We start from the raw sequence: 22434 nt of genomic DNA on the forward strand, positions 1-22434 counted from the left end.
GGGATCGGCGGGAAAGTGAAGTTGAGGTCGATGATCAGCCATGATCTTACTGAATGGCCGTATGACCTACTCCTGCTCCTAGTTCTTATGTTCTTATGACTCCTGGTAAGGCTAGTATGCACAGTGAGACATTGACTTCCAGAATTCTCTGAAGCCAAATGGGCAGAATTGCAACCCACAATGGATGGGTCTACACCCCTAAGCCCTGTTAATGATCCAGGCTGGCTGATGAATCAGTAGCACCCAGGAGTACTGCAGACCCGTCTGACCTCGATATTGGATTATTGAGCCTGAAGTTCCAAGCGTTGATTGATTGATTTCCTACTTTACAACAGTGGCTACACTTTTAAAAAGTACTTTGATGGCTGTAAAGCACTTTGGGACGTCCTGAAAGGCGCTATATAAATGCATTTTTTTAATTGCTCAACCTACTTGACCCCAGAGCCACTTCCACCACCAAGGCCTGTCTCCAGTTGGTCATTAGACAATTGGCAAACATGAGCGAGCCCTCAATAGGCAGACAGCATAAACCAGGAACCCTGCATGAACAGCAAGCAGAGCGGCACAACTCGCCATGAAATGTGTGCAGGTATAGCCACCATCCCCTCGCCGGACCACGGCTAGCTCCAGAGAGAGGAGTGTCCAGCAACCAGAACTAAGGTTACGGGTTCTGGAATCGGACTGTCCCCGCTAAGCACACGACAGCTTGGGCAAAATGGAAAAGCAGATATACAAAGCGTCGGGTATAAGCCAGGCTAAACATCGACTTTGTTGCATGACCAAAGCCTGTTTGGACCTTGTCAATTGGTGATGGCATTGAACTGTGCAAACCCTTCCAGTATGTGTAACTCCAAGTAGCATGTAATTTGTAATGGATCACGGAACCTTGGAATAAACTGTCTTTACTCAAAACAAAAAGGTTTCAATACAAATGTTTTATTAATAGAGGAAAAAAGTGTAAGGAGGTTGGTAGTTCGGTGACATGGATCCAGGATCGTTCATGTTTTTTTACACCCACTGTTTTTATTTAAACATTCAAGTTGTGTTCATTTATCCTAGAAGAATAACCACAGTTTCCTCCTTGTGCAGGGGGAGTGGCTGTTGCTGTACAATTATATTATTCCATTCCGAGAAGTACTTTGCCAGACTACAGAGTCCTTGAGTTCAGCTACAGGGATTCGTCTGACCATCAACACTGAAACAGTGAGTAGAACCGACCAGAAATAAAGACAGACTTTTATTTCAAACTAAAATGTCTTCAAGACTATTGTAGAATCTTACAGCACAGTAGGCCATTCGTCCCATCATTGCCATGCCGGCTCTTTGTAAGAGCTATCCAATTCGCCCTGCTCTTTTCCCCCATAGCCAAATGTTTCCAAATTCATCTAACTGCACTGCATTTATGCTTTACATATGAGAGTTGGTGAGACCACACCTAGAGTACTGCGTACAGTTTTGATCCCCTTATTTAAGGAAGGATATATTTGCATTAGAGGCAGTTCAGAGAAGGTTCACAAGGTTCACGAGGTTGATTCCTGAGATGATGGGGTTGTCTTATGAAGAAAGGTTGGGCTGAAACTCACTGGAGTTTAGAACAATGAGAGGTGATCTTATTGAAACGTATAAGATTCTGAGAGGATGTTTCAACTTGTGGGGGAATCTAGAACTAGGGGGCATAGTTTCAGAATGAGGGGTCGCTTATTTAAAATGGAAATGAGGAGGAATTTCTTCTCTGAGGGTTGTAAATCTGGGGAGGCTGGGTCATTGAATACATTTAAGGTGAAGATAGACAGATTTTTGAACGATAGGGGAGTCAAGGTATATGGGGAGCGGGCAGGGAAGTGGAGTTGAGGCCAAGATTAGGTCAGGCATGATCTTATTGACTGGCAGAGCAGGCTCGAGGGGCCTACTCCTGCTCCTATTTAAGTTCTTAAGTTCTTGTATGCCCAAGTGAGCTAGAATGCCAGGTACCCAGGCTGTTTGGGAGAGTCAAGCACTCAGTGGCTTGAAATGCAGAGTCTGTAACATTGATGTACAGAGTAAGAAAACACGTCTAGTACATAAACAACAGCATCTAAAAGTCACACCGTATATCCCAGCATTTCTACAACTCTGGATTACTGATCATCATCTGCCCCACCACTGAGGGCTGATCTTTTCAGTCACTACCACCCGTTCTGTTTGGGATGTGCTCCTTAAAACACATCCCCCTGGCTTCCTCTCTCCTTCCCTTAAAACTGCTTAAAGCTCTCTTCAACTGTACTTTCTCTCCTCCCCTCCCACCTTCACTTAATCTCCCAGCTCCTTCATGGTGTTCTCTTCCCCCATACCCCCTCAAAGGACTACATATAATTGCAGATTATTAAGGTGTTAGCCGTGGCTCAGTGGGTAACACTCTCGCCTTTGAGTCAGAAGGTTGTGGGTTCAAGTCCCACTCCAGAGAATTGAGCACAAAAATCTAGGCTGACACTCCAGTGCAGTGCTGATGGAGTGCTGCACTGTCGGAGGTGCCGTCTTTTGGATGAGCCCTCTCAGTAAAAGATCCCACAGAACTGTTCGAAGAAGAGCAGGAAAGTCCTTCCAGCATCATAGGCAGTCTCTCAAAATCAAGGAAGACTTGCTTCCAAACAAAGTGAGTTCTCAGGTGACTGTACAGTCCAATACAAGAATTACAGTCCCTGTCACAGGTGGGGCAGACAGTGGTTGAAGGAAAGGGTGGGTGAGGAGCCTGGTTGGCCGCACGCTCCTTCCGCTGCCTGCGCTTGGTTTCTGCATGCTCTCGGCGATGAGACTCGAGGTGCTCAGTGCCCTCCCGGATGCTCTTCCTCCACTTAGGGCGGTCTTGGGCCAGGGATTCCCAGGTATCGGTGGGGATGTTGCACATTTTCAAGGAGGCTTTGAGGGTGTCCTTGAAACGTTTCCTCTGCCCACCTGGGGCTCGCTTGCCGTGTAGGAGTTCTGAGTAGAGTGCTTGATTTGGGAGTCTTGTGTTGGGCATGCGGACGATGTGGCCTGCCCAACGGAGCTGGTCGAGTGTGGTCAGTGCTTCGATGCTGGGGATGTTGGCCTGATCGAGAACACTGACGTTGGTGCGTCTATCCTCCCCGTGGATTTGCAGGATCTTGCGGAGACAGTGCTGGTGGTGCTTCTCCAGCGCTTTGAGATGTCTGCTGTATATGGTCCACGTCTGAGCCATATAGGAGGGCGAGTATCATTACTGCCCTGTAGACCAGAAGCTTGTTGCCACATTTGAGGTCCTGGTCTTCAAACACACTCTTCTTCAGGAGACGGAAGGCTGCACTGGCACAATAGAGGCAGTGTTGGATCTCGTTATCGATGTCTGCCCTTAGGCTCCCGATTGTAGGCTCCATGGAGGCATGGAAAATGGCCCACATTGTCCAAGGCGGCGCCATGGATCTTGCTGACCTGGGGGGGGGGGGGGGGGGGGGGGGGCAGTGCTGTGTGGCGGTGTCAGGTTGGTGGAGGACTTTTGTCTTACGGATGTTTAGCAGAAGGCCCATGCTTTCGTATGCCTTGGTGAAGATGTTGATGATGGCTTGGAGTTTGGCCTCCAAGTGTGCGTAGACGCAAGCGTCGTCTGCGTACTGTAGTTTGATGACAGAGGATGGGATGACCTTAGATCTAGCCTGGAGGCAGCGAAGGTTAAACAGGCTCCCATTGGCGGGTAGCTTGTTGAGGGTGAGATGGAGCATTGCAGCAAGAAAGATCGACAAAACCGTTGGTGCGAAGACGCAGCCCTACTTGACCCCGGTCCGGACATGGAATGGGTCTGTGGTGGATCCGTTGGTCAGGATCATGGCTTGCATGTCATCGTGGAGCAGGCGGAGGATGGTGACAAACTTTTGGGGGCAGACGAAACAGGATGACACTCCATAATCCCTCATGGTTGACAGTATCAAAGGCCTTTGTGAGGTCAAAGAAGGCCATGCAAAGGGTTGTTGCTGTTCCCTGCATTTCTCTTGTAGTTAACACGTGGCGAAGATCATGTCCGTTGCACCCCTTAGTGGACGGAATCCGCATTGTGACTCGGGGAGGAGCTCATCAGCCACAGGGAGAAGACAACTGAGGAGGATTCTTGCAATGACTTTAGCAGTGGCTGACAGCGGGGAGATTCCTCTGTAGTTACTGCAGTTGGACTTGTCCCCTTCTTTTGAAGATGGTCACGAGATCTCCCAGCATGCTCTCCTCCTTCCTGATAAGAGAGATAAGAATCCTGGCCAACATCTATCCCTCAACCAACACCTAAAACAGATGATAGGGTCATTATCACATTGCTGTTTGTGGAAGCATGCTGTGCGCACATTGGCTGCTGTGTTCCCTACACTATAATAGTGACTACATTTCAAAAGTACTTCATTGGCTGTAAAGTGCTTTGGGATGCCTTGAGATTGTGAAAGGCGCTAGTCTTTATCAATTAATGAATACGCTCTTCCTGTTATAACTTGTGTTTTAGGTGTGCAAGTTTCTTGTAAACCTCAGCATGGATTTCAGCTCCTATTACAACCGTGTGCACATCCTCGGAGTAAGTATCAATATTGTAACTTAATCCTTCCACTGTCACTGTGTACTGTCCAATCAAATCCAGTGGTGGGTGGAGTGAGCAAGGAAAATGGACTCTTTCATCGGGCTGGGAGTTGGACTCTCCATACTGATCTCACCATTTGAAGATTGTGCATTTGTTTATATTCCCCCTCCTTTTTATTTGAGGCTCTGTCTGCTCTTTCTTCCCCCATTTTAATTCTCTTTCTGACCCCCTTTTGGTTTCATTGAATCATAGAAATTTACTGCACAGAAGGAAGCCCTTTTGGCCCATCGTGTCTGCACGGCTGACCAAGAGCTATCCAGCCTAATCCCACTTTCCAGCTCATGGTCCGTAGCCCTGTAGGTTACGGCACTTCAAGTATTTTTGAAATGCGATAAGGGTTTCTGCCACTACCACTCTTTCAGGCAGTGAGTTCCAGATGCCCACCACCCTCTGGGTGAAGAAATCTCCCTTCAAATCCCCTCTAAACCTCCTACCAATTACTTTAAATCTATGTCCCCTGGTTTGCCTTTTTCTTTTCAGCTCCCCACCCCATCCCCCACCTTGATTTGGATTTCTTTCTCTCCCATTTTTGGTTGAATTCTCTCTTTCCCTTTTGTTGTTTTTTACTTCCCTTCCTCCTCCTATTTTTGGTTTAAGTCTCTCCCTCCCTTCCCCCTTAATTTCCCCCATCTACTGAAGGTGCTAACTCCTGCTGGACTATAGTGCTCTAGCTACCAGAAGCCCTCAGATGCCTCACACAAGTGGTCATTTTTTTGTGTGTGTCCCCCTTGATCGGAACTGTGGCAGCAGCGATCAGGAGCACAAATCCTGGCTGATTTCTCCTCCTCCTTGCCCTATTCCCCATCCGTAGCCCAAGTTGGAGGAACCAGAACAGTTTCAAAAAAGTATATTTCTTAAAATTCAGAATAAAAATAAGGTAGCCAGTGGCGAGACCTGCTCTTAAAAGTAGTGCTGCCACCACGGTTATTAAGAGGAGGGTTGGTTAGTTACAGTCAGAAAGATGCAAATATCTTGCTGGATTCATTCATTATATTTTCAGGGAGACTGATCTCTACGCTGTACTCCTGCACCTTTATTATTAATAATATCCTGACTCTTCAACTTGATTAAAAATTCCTTTGACGAAAGATCCTGCTGACAGATCGGATTCAACAATAGAATTTGTTTACTTCCACCTTTTGGAGGTGGGGATAAAGTTTCACAAAGTAAAGGTTAACCTAGTGACACCGTACCTGATCGGTTCACCATCCATCACTACACTGCCACTCACAGCATGTAGGCATGTTGCTAGGTTACCAGTGCTAATCAAATAAAAAATATTCAAAGGCCAACAAACTCCTTGGAGCGGAGAAGGCTAAGAGGAGATTTGATAGGTGTTTAAAATCATGAAGGGTTTAGACGGAGTAAATAAAGGAAACAGTTTCCAATAGCTGAAGCGTCGGTAACCAGAGGGCACAGATTTAAAGGTGATTGGCAAAAGAACCAGAGGCGACATGAGTGAAAACTTTTTTACGCAGCGAGTGGTTAGGATTAGGAATGCACTGCCTGTTAAGGTGGTGGAGGCAGATTCAATAGTAGCCTTCAAAAGAGAATTGGATAAATACTCACAGGAGAAAAAATTTGCAGGGATATGGGGAAAGAGCGGGGGAGTGGGACTAACTGGATTGCTCTTCGAAAGAGCCGGCGCAGACTCGATGGGCCGAATGGCCTCCTGTACTAAATGAAAAAAGAAAAGCCCATGGTGCTGGGACTTGAGATTAGGAGGGAGAGAAACAGTGAACTATAGCGCCAAGCACAAGTTCGAAAGCTGAATTTCAGTGAGATGTGCAAAGCTCCAACTGTAGATTCACTATAGTCCTAAACACTGAACCTGCTGTGTCCCAGGCAAATCACGTGACTCTCAGGACTTGTTGCTGGGGGGGGGAATGCGGAGAGAGTGAAATTCCACCGATCGATAATTTTGGTGAAAAGGTCAACACAGATAAGTATGTGCGGGAGAAAGAAATACGATGATAGGGTGAGGTGGGGAGCATAAACACCAGCATGAGCCAGTCAGCCCGTTTCTGTGCTGTAAATTCTAGGTAATTCTATGCAAGTACAAAATAGCAAATTAAAATCGAACAGATGAATTTCACCCAAAGTTTGTCAAATGAACATCAGCTTATTCACCGGGAGCGGGGGTCTATTAGTACTTCAGCCCCCAGACCACAGCCCCCAGCTCCACTCCACTCCACTCCAAATGACCTAATGTTTGCTGTGCTCGACCATGGTTTTTTTTAAACACAGGTAAGAAAGAGATTAGGCACCATTTCCCGGGAGAGCCTGGTGCGTTAGAACCAAGGAGAGGCAAGATATTGGTTGAGAACCACTCTCCACGCGCTGAGAAGCCAGCCTCGGCTGAGCCGTTAAACATGAAGGCCGGATGCACCCTCATGGTTGGGGCAAAATAGGGGGAAGAGAGAAGGGGGAAGAAAGCAGTGGGAGGGTCACTATCCACCTCCTGTCTCTTTCCCTCAGCAACAACATAGCAGATTCTCCCTGCGCTAAGCAGGAGGTGATAGCGCAGCACAGGGGGAAGCAGTCTGGCTGCTAGCCATTCTGGAGATGTGATCGAGAGAAAAAGATAATAACGTGTTTGTGGATTTATTGTAACAGTGCAGATCACCCGTCCTGCATAGCTCAGATTTTTACTGCTACTCGGTGTTAAAGGTGGCTTCTGACTCCACAGGAACCATTGGAACACTTGTTCAACCAGATGTTCACTCGCCTGCAGCTGATGAAAGCGTTGAGAGAAGTGTTTCACACAGCACTGGGGACTCTGCACATCACCCCGCCAAGCCAGCTCTGAGATTCTGACACGTTGCGTTGTTCTGTACCTCGCCACCAACTCGGGCTTCATATTCCCCCGTCAAGTCTGCCAGTGACCCTGCCCCAGACCTGCCGACAGCCCAACGTCAGCGTAATGTCTCTGCTGGGACCTCCTCCACATAGTCAGATGTCACTACGTCCCTTATGTTACTGGGGACGTCAAAATGGGGAAGCAATCTGACGTTCGACCTACTCCGTACTCCAGCACTCCCGCTAGAAGCTGCCACCTTCTGCACATCACCCGTCTGTCCCAGGAGCGTGCGTCATGGTTCACCAGAGTCTGGCGAAGGCGCTACGTGGCCATGGTCGCAGAGTTACTTCTTTCAAAGATGGGCCTGCTGGGTCATCTCACCATTGGAAGGAGGACTTCAGCACTAGGCGCTGACCCACAGCCCAGCACGGACCACCTCTCCACAGCAACAATCATTTCTGTCCTCTGTGACCCACTCTTCATCTGAACAGATCCCATTTTCTTTATGCTGATCTATCCCAGCGATAGTTTTTAAATAAAAATAAGAGAACTTTCTTTTTTTTTTAAACATTGCAATTATCCTTGGGTTACAATCCATCAGCACACAAACACACACAGCATATCATATAGTGTTTCGGTGTCGTGTACATGATATCTCATGGTGGGCAGGGTTTGATGGGGAAAAGAACGATTTACATTTATATAGCACCTTTTACGACAATCGGATGTCCCAAGGCACTTTACAGCGACTGTAATCACTCTTGTAATGTGGAAAACACAACAGCCAATTTGTGCACAGCAAGATCCCACAAACAGCAATGTGATAATGACCAGATAATCTGTTTTTAATCTGTTGGAGGGATAAATTTTAGCCAAGACACTGGGGATAACTACCCTGCTCTTCTTCGAAATAGTGCCACGGGATCTTACGCCAACCTGAGTGAGTAGACAGGGCCTCGGTTTAACGTTGCATCTGAAATGCAGCACCTCTGACAGTGCAGCATTCCCTCAGTACTGCGCTGGAGTGTCAGCTGAGATTTTTGTGCTCAAGTCCCTGGAGTGGAACTTGAACCCATGACCTTCTGACTCAGAGGTGAGTGTGTGCTGCCCACTGAGTGACATGGAGTGGCTGTGGGAGACCCCGAAGATTGATCCCAGGGCAACGTTAACGTGTTTGCCAACCTGTCGGGTGAGCTTGGTTGTTACCACCAGGACTTTGGCAAGTATGCTATTTGGATGGAGTGCTGCCTGCTTCATCTGCTTGGTGTGTCATCTATGGGGAGGCTGATGGTGATGGTAGTGGGTCAGGAGTACCAGTACCACAATGGCACACAGACAACTCCCATTGAAAATAGGAGAAACATACAACAACAACTTGTAGTTGCATAGCGCCTTGAACATAGTGAAACATCCCAAGGCGCTTCACAGAAATATTATGCGATAAAAATTTGAAGGGAATAGAAAGATATGCTGATAGGGTGAGATGAAGAGGAATGGGAGGAGGTGGTTAGTGTGGACCAGTTGGGCCGAATGACCTATTTCTGCGCTGCACATTCTGTGTAACTGCAATGGCGGCCTTGCAAATGTTCCCCACATCCTGAGAACAACAACAACTCGTATTTATATAGCGATTTTAACGTAATGAAACGTCCCAAGGTGCTTCACAGGAATATTATGCGATAAAAATCTGACACCGAGCTGCACAAGTAGAAATTAGCACAGGTGACCAAAAGCTTGGTCAGAGAGGTAGGTTTTAAGGAGCATCTTTAAGGAGGAAAGAGGCCGAGGCAACAGAAGGCACGGCCACCAATGGTTGAGCGATTATATTGAAGGATGCTCAAGAGGGCAGAATTAGAGGAACGCAAACATCTGGGGGGGGGGGGGGGGGTGTTGCGAGGCTGAAAGAGATTACAGAGATAGGGAGGGGCAAGGCCATGGAGGGATTTGAAAACAAAGATGAGATTTTGAAATCGAGGTTTTACTTAACCAATGTAGATCAATGAGCACAGGGATAATGGGTGAGTGGGACTTGGTGTGAGTTAGGATACAGGCTGCTGAGTTTTTAAATCACCTCTAGTTTACGTACAAATATAACTGAAATCCTTGCTACCTGCGAGATCTCCAAGCAACACTGACCAGGCAACTAACACACCATTTAAAAGATCGTAAAACAAAATGATACTGCAGACCAATGTTCCCTTTTAACTCAAGAAAACCGCGCCAGCGCGAAAGTTTGAATGGGACGCCCAGCCCCTTTAAAGGGACTAAGCATGCCCCCCCAAAATTAGAGGGAACATTGCTGCAGACCATTAGGGATGTTGTAAGACGAGGACACCAGGTACACGGTCACTGGCAACGTTTGGCCGTCCTTGCCATCGACCCGTCCGACCCATCTCCCCGTGGCTATTTCAGGGAGTATTGGTACAGGACTGAGACCAGACCATCACTACATCCTCTTAGCCAAGAGATGGTGCATGAACAAAGGAGGGAGGATTGAGGAATCATTTTTTTTTTAAAAGGGACAAAAGACTGGAACTTTCATTTTGAGTTTGAGCACAAGATGTGAACTTATGTTAAGTGATTAGGAATGAATACATCCAACATGCTTCTTGGCTTGTGTGGACAAAGCAGCTCCCACCTCCGACCAGCTGCAAGAACATATCTGCTCATATTTTTTCAGACAGCAAGTGATGGTAATGATTCTGCTGTTGCCATTTACAGCTCCTGTAGACCCACCTTTTGTTTCTATACTTGGCCCATTATCACCCTCTTGATGTTGCACCATCATCACTTTTGTCATTTAATTTTTCCTGCTTTCCACCCTGTCACAGATCTTCCCTTTTGTTCTTTCTTCCCCTCCTCCCTTTCCCTGCCTCTGTATTTGCTTAAAAATTGTTACCCTCTCACTTTTTTCCAGTTCTGACAAAGGGTCATCGACTTGAAACGATAGCTATGTTTCTCTCCACAGATGCTCCCTGACCTGCTGAGTATTTCCAGCATTTTTTGATTCTATTTCAAATTTCCAGCATCTGCAGTATTTTGCTCACTACATAAACCTCTGTCCACTCTACTTTAACTCCTTGCATCTCTCAGTCTCCCTATCCAGTTACCATCGCCTATTTATCGCATTCCCAAATCTTGCAGCCGTATTAAGTTTTTACATAAGACAAGGTAAAGCAACATCTTTACTAAAGAATGCTCAACACACAAGTTCAGGAACATACTGCTACATACACAGCTCTTAAAATCTATACCTGGTATGGTCAGCACCACAGTTAGTTTCTTATAGGAGTTTCTTGCAGTAGTAATTCAGAAGAGCAAACATTGTACATTCCCTTGGCCTGTCTGTAAAAACTTACTCCAGTTGCATCATCAGAGGACACGAAAGAACAGTCTGAGATAAGCTAGTTTCCACTTCCATTAACCTTACAAAACAGCTGACCCACATTGCAATAATTCACCAATAAATGTAGAACAGATGCACCTGTTTTTTTAAAGGAACACTATGACCTCACCACCATTTTTTGTTGAGCTGCATTCAGAATCACGTGCAGATCCCTTTAAAGGGACAGTTAGTGATGATCTGAAACAGTTGATTTTTTAAAAATGTATTCCTTCATGGGATGTGGGCATCGCTGGCAAGACTGGCATTTATTGCCCATCGCTAATTGCCCTTGAGAAGGTGGTGGTGAGCCGCTTTATACAACTGATTGAGGGATAAACATTGGCCAGGACACCTGGGATAACTCCCCTGCTCTTCCTCAAAATAGTGCCATGGGATTTTTAGGTCCACCTGAGAGAGCAGACTGGGTCTCGGTTTAACGTCTCATTTGAAAGGTGGCACCTCCGACAGTGCAGCACTCCCTCAGCACTGCACTGGAGTGTCAGCCTAGATTATAGACTCCAGTCTTGAAGTGAGACTTGAACCAATGACCTTCTGACTTAGAGGGGAGAGTGCTACCTACTGAGCCAAGTCTGACATCTCTCATGCAACCCAGAATCCACTACAAATAGAACAATGGCCCCAATACTTACTGGGAGGCGTGTTGGGAGCGGAGTTCTGGATGGGCAGTACAAGTTTCCCAGACATCCTGATGATATTTATGGACTCCTATTTCTTATATTCTTATGAGAGGCTTAGCAAGAGATGCTTGTGTAAATGCGACAAAACATGCGAGAAGCACGGGGGCGGGCTGGCGAGGAACAGAACAGTTTGGAAGCACAAAGCAGGTTAGTCGGCGTCTGTGGAGTGCAGACAGATCGTTTGGGGCTGGGGCTTTTGTACAAACACTAACCTGTCTTTCTCTCGCCATAGATGCTGACTGACCTACTGCGGGTCATTTAAGATTTCCAGTATTTGCAATTTTTTGATGCTTGCAGTTCAGAATTATATGCAGTAAATTTGGACCAGGTGTGAAGAGTAGGAGTGTGCAGTTAGTAATCGCATCTCACTAAGGCATTTTATCCAATTGCACTAATGATATTACCGAGTCACTGTTGCTATCAAAATGCAGCAATGAAGAGGTAAAGAATTAAATGTTTTAATACTATATGGAGTGCTCTCGCCAGTCCCTATGAGCCTGGTGTGAAAGAAGCTGTTGAACAAGGATTGCTGGTTTCACAAGTTAATCTTCCACAGCAGTGCACGAGTGGAAACTGAATTCACGAGACAGCAGCCTGTTCCAGAGGCCCACTATTCTCTGGGACAAGAACCACCTCCTGATATTTAACCTACCTCCTTGTACAACTCAAAATTGTGACCCCTGGTCCTCCCAAACCTTTAACTGGAACACAATCTATTCCTGTCCTTATCTTATACCCCTCGATCAGATCACCTCTAAGTCTACGCTTCTCTAAAAGTGTAGAGTCTCGGCTCTTTTAGCCTGGCTTGATAATTTGTTTTATTCGTTCATGGGATGTGGGCGTCACTGGCAAATTGCCCTTGAGAAGATGGTGGTGAGCCACCTTCTTGAACCACTGCAGTCCGATGCCGGGTGGTCTGTCAGGTTTTTTAATTCTCAGTATTGTTTTTTGTAGTGGTTGTATACAACTGAATGGCTCACTAAGCCATTTCAGAGGGCAGTTAAGAGTCAACCACATTGCTGTGGGTTTGGAATCACATATAGGCCAGACCAGGTAAGGACAGTAGATTTCCTTCCCTAAAGCATATTAGTGAACCAGACGGGTTTTTACGACAATCCAGTCGTTTCATGATCACCATTACTCATACCAGCTTTTTATTCCAGATTTATTTATTAACTGAATTTAAATTCCCCAGCTGCCGTGGTGGAATTAGAATTTTTGTCCCCAGGTCATTAGTCCAGTAACATAACCACTATACTACTGTTCCCACTGTTTAAAATGCTTTATTACTGGGAATTAGTCTAGTGGCCTTCCACTGCCCCCTTTCCAAAGCCTCAATATCACACACCATGTGGGGAGACTGAAACAGGACTCAATATTCCAACTGCGGCCTGAGCAAGATCTTTATAAGGACACGATAGTGGCAATGCCAGCAGCCCAGCAGAAATCGGGAATACTCTGGAAGTAAACATCCCACTGACCCACACGACTGTTTGTTTGAGGGGAAAAAGTTGTTATATGAAAAGACCGGATTGTTGCCACTGTGCTCTGTGCTGGGATGAAATTCCTTCACCGCCACGCAGCGTGTGAAAGTTCAGTATTGAAACTGCTTCATCAAGAGGTAGGCCGCATGGGTCCCATGCGCTCGGTGCTGCTGGGACTGGTGCTGAGACAGCTCAAAGAAAGAGAAGGTGAAATTCCGGCTGAAGCTGAGGGTGGAGATGCTTGGCACTGGAGGCAGCCTGATGCCTCCCCGCAGCTTGTCCCTCAGCCTCCTTCGGCACCAGCCATCCTTCCCGCTTCCCTGGGCCGGGAAGGCCTTGGTCTCTGCTGGTCCCTCGGAAACGGCTCGGGGGCACTGCCGCGCTGTTTTGCTTCCTGCCCCTCCGTGATGGTTTCCACCCTCCGCCATAGGGTCCAGTGAAATGCCGTAGCGCGGCTGGACAGCGCCGCATAGGAGGTGGTGCGGGGGCCCGGCGGGATGTGGGAACGGCTCCAGCGACTGCGGAATGGCACCGAAAGAAGTGTCCAGAAGCGAGTTCCCGACCCACGGCGTGATGTCCTGGTTGGCGTTGCGTTTGCTTTTCTTCACGCACGGCGCTGTTTGCGATGGCGGAGGTTTAAGTGGTTTCGGGCAGTCTGATAACGGTGCTTTCTTCCGAGTGGCCCTTTCTGTCGGAAAAAAAAGGAAATTCATCCTGTTGCTCACATAAGAACCTAAGAAATAGGAGCAGGAGTAGACCACTTAACCCCTTGAGCCTGCTCCGCCATTCAATAAGATCATGGCTGATCTGATCCTGGCCTCAATTCCACTTCCCTGCCTACTCCCCATAGCCCTCGACTCCCTTATTGTTCATAAATCTGTCTATTTCCAGCTTAAATATATTCAATGACCCAGCCTTCACCACTCTCTGGGGCAGAGAATTCCAAAGATTCACGACCCTCTGAGAGAAGAAATTCCTCCTCATCTCAGTTTAAATGGGCAACCATTCTGAAACTATGCCACCTAGTTCTAGATTTCCCCATGAGGGGAAACATCCTTGCTACATCTACCCTGTCCAGCCCCCTCAGAATCTTGTACGTTTCAATAAGATCACCTCTCATTCTTCTAAATTCCAATGAGTACAGGCCCACCCTGCTCAACCTTTCTTCATAAGACAACCCCTTCATCTCAGGAATCAGCCTCATGAACCTTCTCTGAACTGCCTCCAATGCAAGTATATCCAAGTGTGGTCTCATCAATGCCCTGTATAGTTGTAGCAAGTCTTCCCTACTTTTATACTCCATCCCACTTGCAATAAAAGCCACTTGCCTTCCTAATTACTTGCTGTACCTGCATGATAACCTTTTGCGTCTTCTTCCGTACAGTAAAAGAAACAGGCTGCGCAGAACAAAGCGCAGCTTACAGGGAACATTGTTTTTCTGTGCGTCATTTTCCTATGTCTGCATGCCTTTTTAATTGATCCAAAGGACGACAATGAGTTGTCCCAATGTCATCACCAGAACAGTAAAATTTGCGTGTGCCCCATTTTTGTTTAAAGGGATGCACCTAAGAAAGGAACCCCACCATAAAACATTCTTCCAACAAAAACAAAAGGAAAGTTCTAACACTAAATCATATTGTTGTTAGTGCCGATAAGACATTCGAAGCCCTGCGGTGCCTACCATTTGTGGAAGACCTCAAGCATACGTGGATACTGTGCGCTCCCTCTCCTGAACCACCCAGGCATGGACAAGACCACAAAAGAGGGGCTTGTGGTGGCAGGGGATGGTAAAATTCTCTCCATGGTGTTTGTGTATGGCAGGGGAACCCTGGCTGATATTTTTTTCTCCTCCTTCATACAAGCGCATTGCAAGCAGCGGCCCAGAGGAGGTCTGCTATCTGGGCCATTTGTCCTGTACGGTTCAATGCCAAAGCAGATAGTGCCATATCTTAAGCATTCAGCAATTAATGATTCCCCTTATGTGCAAAGAGGCACTTCCTCCATGCTTTGGTGTGAGGAGCCACAAGTCAAGTCCCAGGGCTGCTGCATTTTAGATCTTACTCTCACCAAAAGAAAACTCTGCTCCTTTGCTGATGGAAGGCAAGAAGTTTTTCTTCAGCTTTTGCGGGCAAAATCCATCCATTTCTTCCTGTGTTTTGATGAGCGTCCTTTCCTATGTGAAGGAGAAATTAAAACAGAAAATCAATTAGGATACAGCTTCTTCAACAGCACCTCCCAAAGCTGCCACCTCCACCACCTAGAAGGACAAGGCCAGTAAGCGCATGGGAAGACCACCACCTCCTCCAAGTTCCCCTTTAAGTCACACACCATCCTGACTTGGAAATATACCGGCCGTTCCTTTATCCCAGAATTCCTTAACAGCACTGTGGGAGTATCTTCACCAAACAGAGTGCAATGATTCAAGAAGGTGGCTCCCCACCACCTTCTCAAGGACAATTAGGGATGGGCAATAAATGCTGGCCTTGCCAGCAACACCCACATCTCGTGAATGAATAAAAAAAATATACAAAAGCAAGGAAATTACGGGGACTCAGGATGGAGTGATGGAGGAACCTTGGCCCTTGCTCTTGTCCAACAGGTTCGAGGCTCTTACTGCCTGTGTGGACGAGAGTAGGGACTGCAGGGAGGATGAGCAAACTGACCACAGCACCATGATATAGGGGGCCATTCAAATAGGGGAGTAAAAAGAAACGTAGTGTTAGGGGACAGTATCATTAGAGATTCTCTGCAGCCGAGAGCATGAGTCCCAAAGGCTGTGTTACCTGCCCAATGCCAGGGTTAAGGACATCTCTGGGCTGGAGAGGAACTTGGAGTGGGAGGGGGAAGATCCAGTTGTCGTGTTCCACATCGATACCAATGACATAGGTAGGACAAAGAAAGAGGTTCTGCTGAGGGAGTATGAGCAGCTCGGGGCTAAATTAAAAAGCAGAACCACTAAGGTAATAGTCTCTGGATTACTACCTGAGCCACGAGCAAATTTGCATAGGGTAAATAAGATCATAGAGTTAAACATGTGGCTTAAAGACTGGTGTGGGAGAAATGGGTTTTGGTTTGTGGGACACTGACACCAGTACTGGGGTAAGAGGGAGCTGTTCGGTTTGGACAGGCTCCACTTAGACCGTGCTGGGACTAGGGTCCTGGCCAATCAAATAACTAGGGCTGTAGAGAGGGCTTCAAACTAATTAGTGGGGGGCAGGGTTCAGGTGAACGAAAATTTAAAAACTCAATGAATAAGGAGAAGGCAATAGAGCAGGGTAGCACTGGGGGAAATGAAAACCAGAGCCTGACAAGAAGGGACAGAATGTATAAACATAGAGGTGAATCAGAAAGTGGGGTCAAAGCAGGAAAAAATGGTAAAAAAAAACAAATTTAAAAGCTCTTTATCTGAATGCACGCAGCATTCATAACAAAATAGATGAGTTGACGGCACAAATAGATACAAATGGGTATGATCTGATAGCCATTACAGAGACGGGTTGCAAGGTGACCAGGACTGGGAACTAAATATTCAGGGATATTTGACAATTCGGAAGGACAGACAGAAAGGAAAAGGAAGTGGGGTAGCTCTGTTAATAAAGGATGAGATCAGTGCGTTAGTGAGAAACGATATTGGCTCAGAAGGTCAAGATGTTGAATCAGTTTGGGTGGAGATAAGGAATAATAAGGGGAAAAAGTCGCTGGTGGGCATCGTCTATAGGCTCCCTAACAGTAGCTACATTGTTAGACGGAGTATAAAACAAGAAATAATGGAGGCTTGTAAAAACGGAATGGCAATAATCATGGGCGATTTTAACCTTCATATTGATTGGACAAAGCAAATTAGCCAGGGTAGCCTTGAGGAAGAGTTCATAGAGTGTATCCACGATAGTTTCCTTGAACAGTACATTGCGGAATCAACCAGGGAGCAGGCTATCTTAGATCTAGTACTTGTAATGAGACAAGATTAATAAATGATCTCCCAGTAAAGGATCCTCTAGGAAACAGTGATCAGAGCATGGTTGAATTTCAAATTCAGTTGGAGGGTGAGAAAGTTGGATCTCTAACCAGTGTCCTAAGCTTAAATAAAGGAGACTACAAAGGTATGAAGGCAGAGTTGGCTAACGTGGCTTGGGAAAATAAATTAAAGAGTGGGACGGTTGATGAGCAATGGCGGACATTTAAGGAAATATTTCATAACTCTCAACAAAAATATATCCCAATGAGCAGGAAAGATTGTAAGAGAGGGGATAACCATTCTTGGCTAACTGAGGAAACAAGGGATGGAATCAAATTGAAAATAAGGGCATACAATGTGGCCAAGACTAGTGGAAGGCCAGAGGATTGGGAAACTTTTAAAAGCCAGCAAAGAATGACTAACAAAAAATAAAGAGGGAAGATAGATTATGAACGTAAACTAGCATGAAATATAAAAACAGATAGTAAGAGTTTCTGCAAGTACATAAAAAGGAAAAGAGTGGCTAAAGTAAATGTTGGTCCCCTAGAGGATGAGACTGAGGAATTAATAATGGGGAACAGGGAAATGGCAGAGACGTTGAACAAATATTTTGAATCAGTCTTCATGGTAGAAGACACGGGATGATCAAGGGGCTATAGGGAGGGAGGAACTTAATACAATCACTATCACTAATGAAATAGTACTCGGTAAAATAATGGGACTAAAGGTGGACAAGTCCCCTGGACCTGATGGCTTGCATCCTAGGGCCCTAAAAGAAGTGGCTGCAGAGATAGTGGATGCATTGGTTGTGATCTACCAAAATTCCCTGGATGCTAGGGGGGTTCCAGCAGATTGGAAAACCGCAAATGTAACGCCCCTATTTAAAAAAGGAGGCAGACAGAAAGCAGGTAACTATAGACCGGTTAGCCTAACATCAGTCGTTGAGAAAATGCTTTATTAAGCAAGCAGTAGCAGGACATTTGGAAAAGCATAATTCAATCAAGCAGAGTCAGCGTGGTTTTATGAAAGGGAAATCATGTTTGACAAATTTGCTAGAGTTCTTTGAGGATGTAACGAGCAAGATGGATAAGGGGGAACAAGTGGATGTGGTGTATTTGGACTTCCAGAAGGTATTCGATGAGGTGCTATATAAAAGGTTACTGCACAAGATAAAAGTTCATGGGATTGGGGGTATTATATATTAGCATGGATTGAGGATTGGCTAACTAACAGAAAACAGAGAGTCGGAATAAATGGGTCATTTTCCGGTTGGCAAACAGTAACTAGTGGCATGCTTGGGCCTCAACTATTTACAATTTATATTAATGACTTGGATGAAGGGACCGAGTGTAATGTAGCCAAGTTTGCTGATGATGCAAAGATGGGTGGGAAAGTAAATTGTGAGGAGGACACAAAAAATCTGCAAAGGGATATAGACAGGCTAAGTGATTGGGCAAAAATTTGACAGATAGAGTATAAATATGGGAAAATGTGAGGTTATCCACTTTGGCAGAAAAAATAGAAAAGCAAATTATAATTTAAATGGATAAAAATTGCAAAGTGTTTCAGTACAGAGGGATCTGGGATCCTTGTGCATGAAACACAAAAAGTTAGTATGCAAGTAATCAGAAAGGCAAATGGAATGTTGGCCTTTATTGCAAGGGGGATAGAGTATAAAAGGAGAGAAGTCCTGCTAAAACTGTACAAGGTATTGGTGAAGCCACAACTGCAAGGAAGGATATACTTGCGTTGGGGCCTGTTCAGAGAAGGTTCACTAGGTTGATTCTGAAGATGAGGGGGTTGAGTTATGAAGATAGGTTGAGTAGGTTGGGACTATACTCATTGGAGTTCAGAAGAATGAGGTAATCGTATCGAAACATATAAGATAATGAGTGGGCTCGACAAGTTGGATGCAGAGAGGATATTTCCATTCATAGGGGAAACTAAAACTAGGGGCATAATCTCAGAATAAGGGGCCGCCTATTTAAAACTGAGATGAGGAGGAATTTTTTCTCTCAGAGGGTTGTTAATCTGTGGAATTCTCTGCCCGAGAGCTTTGGGGATGGGTCATTGAATATTTTTAAAAAGTGTAGATAGACAAATTTTTGAGCGATAAGGGAATAAAGGTTATGGGGAACGGGCAGGGAAGTGGAACTGAGTCTATGATCAGATCAGCCATGATATTATTAAATAGCGGAGCAGACTCGAGGGATCAAATGGCCTACTCCTGCTCCTATTTCTTATGTTTATAAATCACTGGTTCAGCCTCACCTGGAGTATTGTGTCCAATTTTAGGCACCGCACTTTAGGAAGGATGTGAAGGTTTTGGAGAGGTTACAGGGGAGATTTACTAGAACAGTACCAGGACTGAGGGACTTTAATTATGTGGATAGATTGGAGATGCTTTCCTTAGAGCAGAGAAGGTTAAGGGGAGATTTAATGAAGATAGTCAAAATTATGTGGGGTTTTGATAGGGTAGACGACACACTTAAGACAAATGGCAAAAGAACCAGAGGGGAGTTAAGGAGAATTTGTTTTACGCAGTGAGTAGTTATGATCTGGAATGGCCTCCTTCTGTGCTGCATAGATCTGTGTCATGTGAATATTTCATTACACCAATTGAGGTGTTGAAGAGCAGAGGCAAGATCATTATAATGGGGGAACAGGGTCAGAGAGCAAGGTCACTAGGCCTCTGGAAGTTGCTCAGGGCACGATGGACATCTCTCAGGCCTGTAATGTATTTGCTTCATGGGTTCTTTGCCTAAGAATTCATAGCAATACATTGCTATTAAGGACTGGTTGGTTTATTAGCAAAGGTTTAACAATCACACTACACATTACCAGTTCATCTATAGAAACACAGAAAATAGGAGCAGTAGTAGGCCATTCGAGCCTGCACCGCCATTCAATATGATCATAGCTGATTCTCTATCACAACACCATATTCCCGCATTCTCCCCATACCCCTTGATGCCTTTTGTGTCTAGAAATCTATCTATCTCCTTCTTAAATATATTCAGTGACTTGGTCTCCACAGCCTTCTGTGGTAGAGAATTCCATAGGTTCACCATCCTCTGAGTGAAGAAATTTCTCCTCATCTCAGTCCTAAATTTCCTACCCCTTATTCTCAGACTGTGACCCCTTGCTCTAGACTTCCCAGCCAGGGGAAACATCCTCCCCGCATCCAGTCTGTCCAACCCCGTCAGAATTTTATATGTTTCAATGAGATCCCCTCTCATTCTTCTAAATTCTAGTGAATACAGGTCTAGTCAACGCAATCTCTCCTCATACGACAGTCCTGCTATTCCAGGAATCAGTCTGGTGAACCTTCGTTGCACTCCCTCTATGGCAAGTATATCCTTTCTTAGGTAAGGAGAACAAAACTGCACACCAGGCTCACAACCACCTGCCTCATCGTAGATTCCCTGAACCCAACTGGCTGGGGTTTTATTGAGTCTTGTGAATATCACATCACTGGCTAAGCCACTCCCAACTCAACAGCTCCACAAGCCTGTGAGCATACTCACAGCTACATACATTACACCGCCAAGGCAGGGACGGGGGAGCGGAGTGGGGGGAGGAGGATGGGTGTGGGAAGAAAAGCACTGGCTAGCCACTCATGCTTATGTTGGCAACCCCTCCCCAATGCCCAAATGCAAAAGTGTCTACCAATAGCCTTTGCGAAGGGGGCTGAATGTTGAGCAACCTCCTGTCTCCCCTGGTTCACGACAACACGTTTCGAGTAAGCACAAGACTCCGCAGTGAAGCATACGGAACAGACTTTATTGATGCACATGGCCTAGCAAGTCACTCAGTTGTACCAAACCGCTACGACAAAGTCAGTGCTGTGGGAGCACCTTCACCACACGGACTGCAGCGGTTCAAGGTGACGGGTCACCACCACCTTCTCGAGGGGCAATTCGGGATGGGCAATAAATGACGGCTTTGCCAGTGACGGCCACATCCTGTGGATGAATAAATAAGGCGATCGGCCTTTAACTGTATACGGAGAGTGGATATTAGGTTTCTGTATTTTTCGAGCACAGAGATACTGTTGAAAACCATGATCCTTTGGATACCATATTTTAACTACATCCAAGGAAAATGTCAAAATGACGAATCTATTTCCCAACTCCTCTGAAAACAGACTATGAGAAATTGCAATTGTTTACCTCAGAACCACTTCTGTTAAACAAGTGGTTCTTTTACCTAATGTTGTCTTTAGCAAAATGACTCGCTATCCCTGCTTTATTACCCTAAAACCTGACCATTCATGGGTGACGTTATTACTAACACTCATTCTCTTACACAAGCACTTTACATTTCAGAAAACAAACCATGCCTTCTCCTCACCGCACTTCAAAGTCATCCTGTTTATATTGGAAAGCCTGTTGCTTTAAGATACAAAGAAGTTTGACTGTTAACCCTTAACTCTACAACTAGGGGTCACAGTCTCAGAATAAGGCCATTCAGGACTGAGATGAGGAGAAACTTCTTCACTCAGAGGGTGGTGAATCTTTGGAATTCTCTACCCCAAAGTGCTGTGGAGACTCAGTCTTTGAGTATATTCAAGACAGAGATTGATAGATTTTTGCATATTAAAGGAATCAAGGGATATGGGGACATTGCAGGAAAGTGGAGTTGAGGTAGATCAGCCATGATCTTATTGAATGGCGGAGCAGGCTCGAGGGGCTGAATGGACTACTCCTGCTCCTAATTCTTATGTGCTATGTAACTCCCCAAGTGTCAGCCGAGGCTCAGTGGGTAGCACACTCGCCTCTGTGGGTTGAAGTCTCACATAGAACTTGAGCACATAAATCTAAGCTGACAGTACAGTGCTGAGGGAGTGCCATTTCTCAGATGAGACATTAAACTGAGGCCCTGTCTGCTCTCTCAGCTAGATGTAAAAGATCCCACGGCAATATTTCGAAGAAGAGCAGCAGAGTTATCCCCGGTGTCTGGCCAATATTTATCCTTCAACCAACATAACAAAAACAGATTATCTGGTCATCATCACATTGCTGTTTGTGGGACCTTGTTGTGCGCAAATTGGTTGCCGCGTTTCCCACATTACAACAGTGACTTCATTGGCTGTAATGTGCTTTGAGACGTCCGGTGGTCGTGAAAGGCGCTATATAAATGCAAGTATATATTTTATTTTTAAGATGTCCAACATCAATCAGGGCAGAGGCCACCCAGAGTTCTTTAGGGGCCCAGGCCAAGACCTGGACAACCCCTGTTGGCCAGCCAGGAGGCCAGTATGCTCAGAGTACTGGGCATCCAGCAGATCCCAGGCTGGGGCTGAGGAAATACCAAGCTTGGGCAGAGAACCCGTCCTCCAGCCACACCACCCTCCCGTGTGACGCAGGGGACCATGTTTAGGGTGGCCAGAGGTTCTGCTCCCAAACAAGGCTCCATGCGAATTAGCAGCGGAGGCCGGGAATGACAGATCAGTGTTCCAGCTTGAATCCACAGGCCTTCAGCAACAATCTTACCTAACTTATAG

At 45.9% G+C, this 22434-nt stretch overlaps 2 protein-coding genes across 4 annotated transcripts in view; one reads left to right on the top strand and one right to left on the bottom strand.

Annotated features, from left to right (window-relative positions):
- The window catches only part of dalrd3 (DALR anticodon binding domain containing 3), a 42842-nt gene extending 34868 nt beyond the window's left edge, over positions 1-7974 (top strand). For 2 of the 3 annotated variants that reach the window (XM_070895711.1, XM_070895713.1), the window contains 3 exons: positions 1090-1203; positions 4475-4543; positions 7296-7974. In XM_070895711.1, coding sequence (XP_070751812.1) covers positions 1090-1203; positions 4475-4543; positions 7296-7415 — 303 coding nt within the window. In that variant the 3' untranslated portion in view covers positions 7416-7974. The remainder of the gene's footprint in view (positions 1-1089; positions 1204-4474; positions 4544-7295) is intronic. The other variant, XM_070895712.1, reaches the window with a different exon arrangement.
- Positions 7975-10441: 2467 nt separating this feature from the next.
- LOC139277357 (tRNA (34-2'-O)-methyltransferase regulator WDR6-like) overlaps positions 10442-22434 on the bottom strand; it is a 32146-nt gene continuing 20153 nt past the window's right edge. The window contains exons 7-8 of the mRNA XM_070895714.1: positions 15041-15146; positions 10442-13661 (exon numbers count right to left, since the gene is read on the bottom strand). Coding sequence (XP_070751815.1) covers positions 13084-13661; positions 15041-15146 — 684 coding nt within the window. The 3' untranslated portion in view covers positions 10442-13083. The remainder of the gene's footprint in view (positions 13662-15040; positions 15147-22434) is intronic.

This window comes from Pristiophorus japonicus, chromosome 12 (genome assembly GCF_044704955.1).
Source record: "Pristiophorus japonicus isolate sPriJap1 chromosome 12, sPriJap1.hap1, whole genome shotgun sequence".
Classification (NCBI taxonomy): domain Eukaryota; kingdom Metazoa; phylum Chordata; class Chondrichthyes; family Pristiophoridae; genus Pristiophorus; species Pristiophorus japonicus.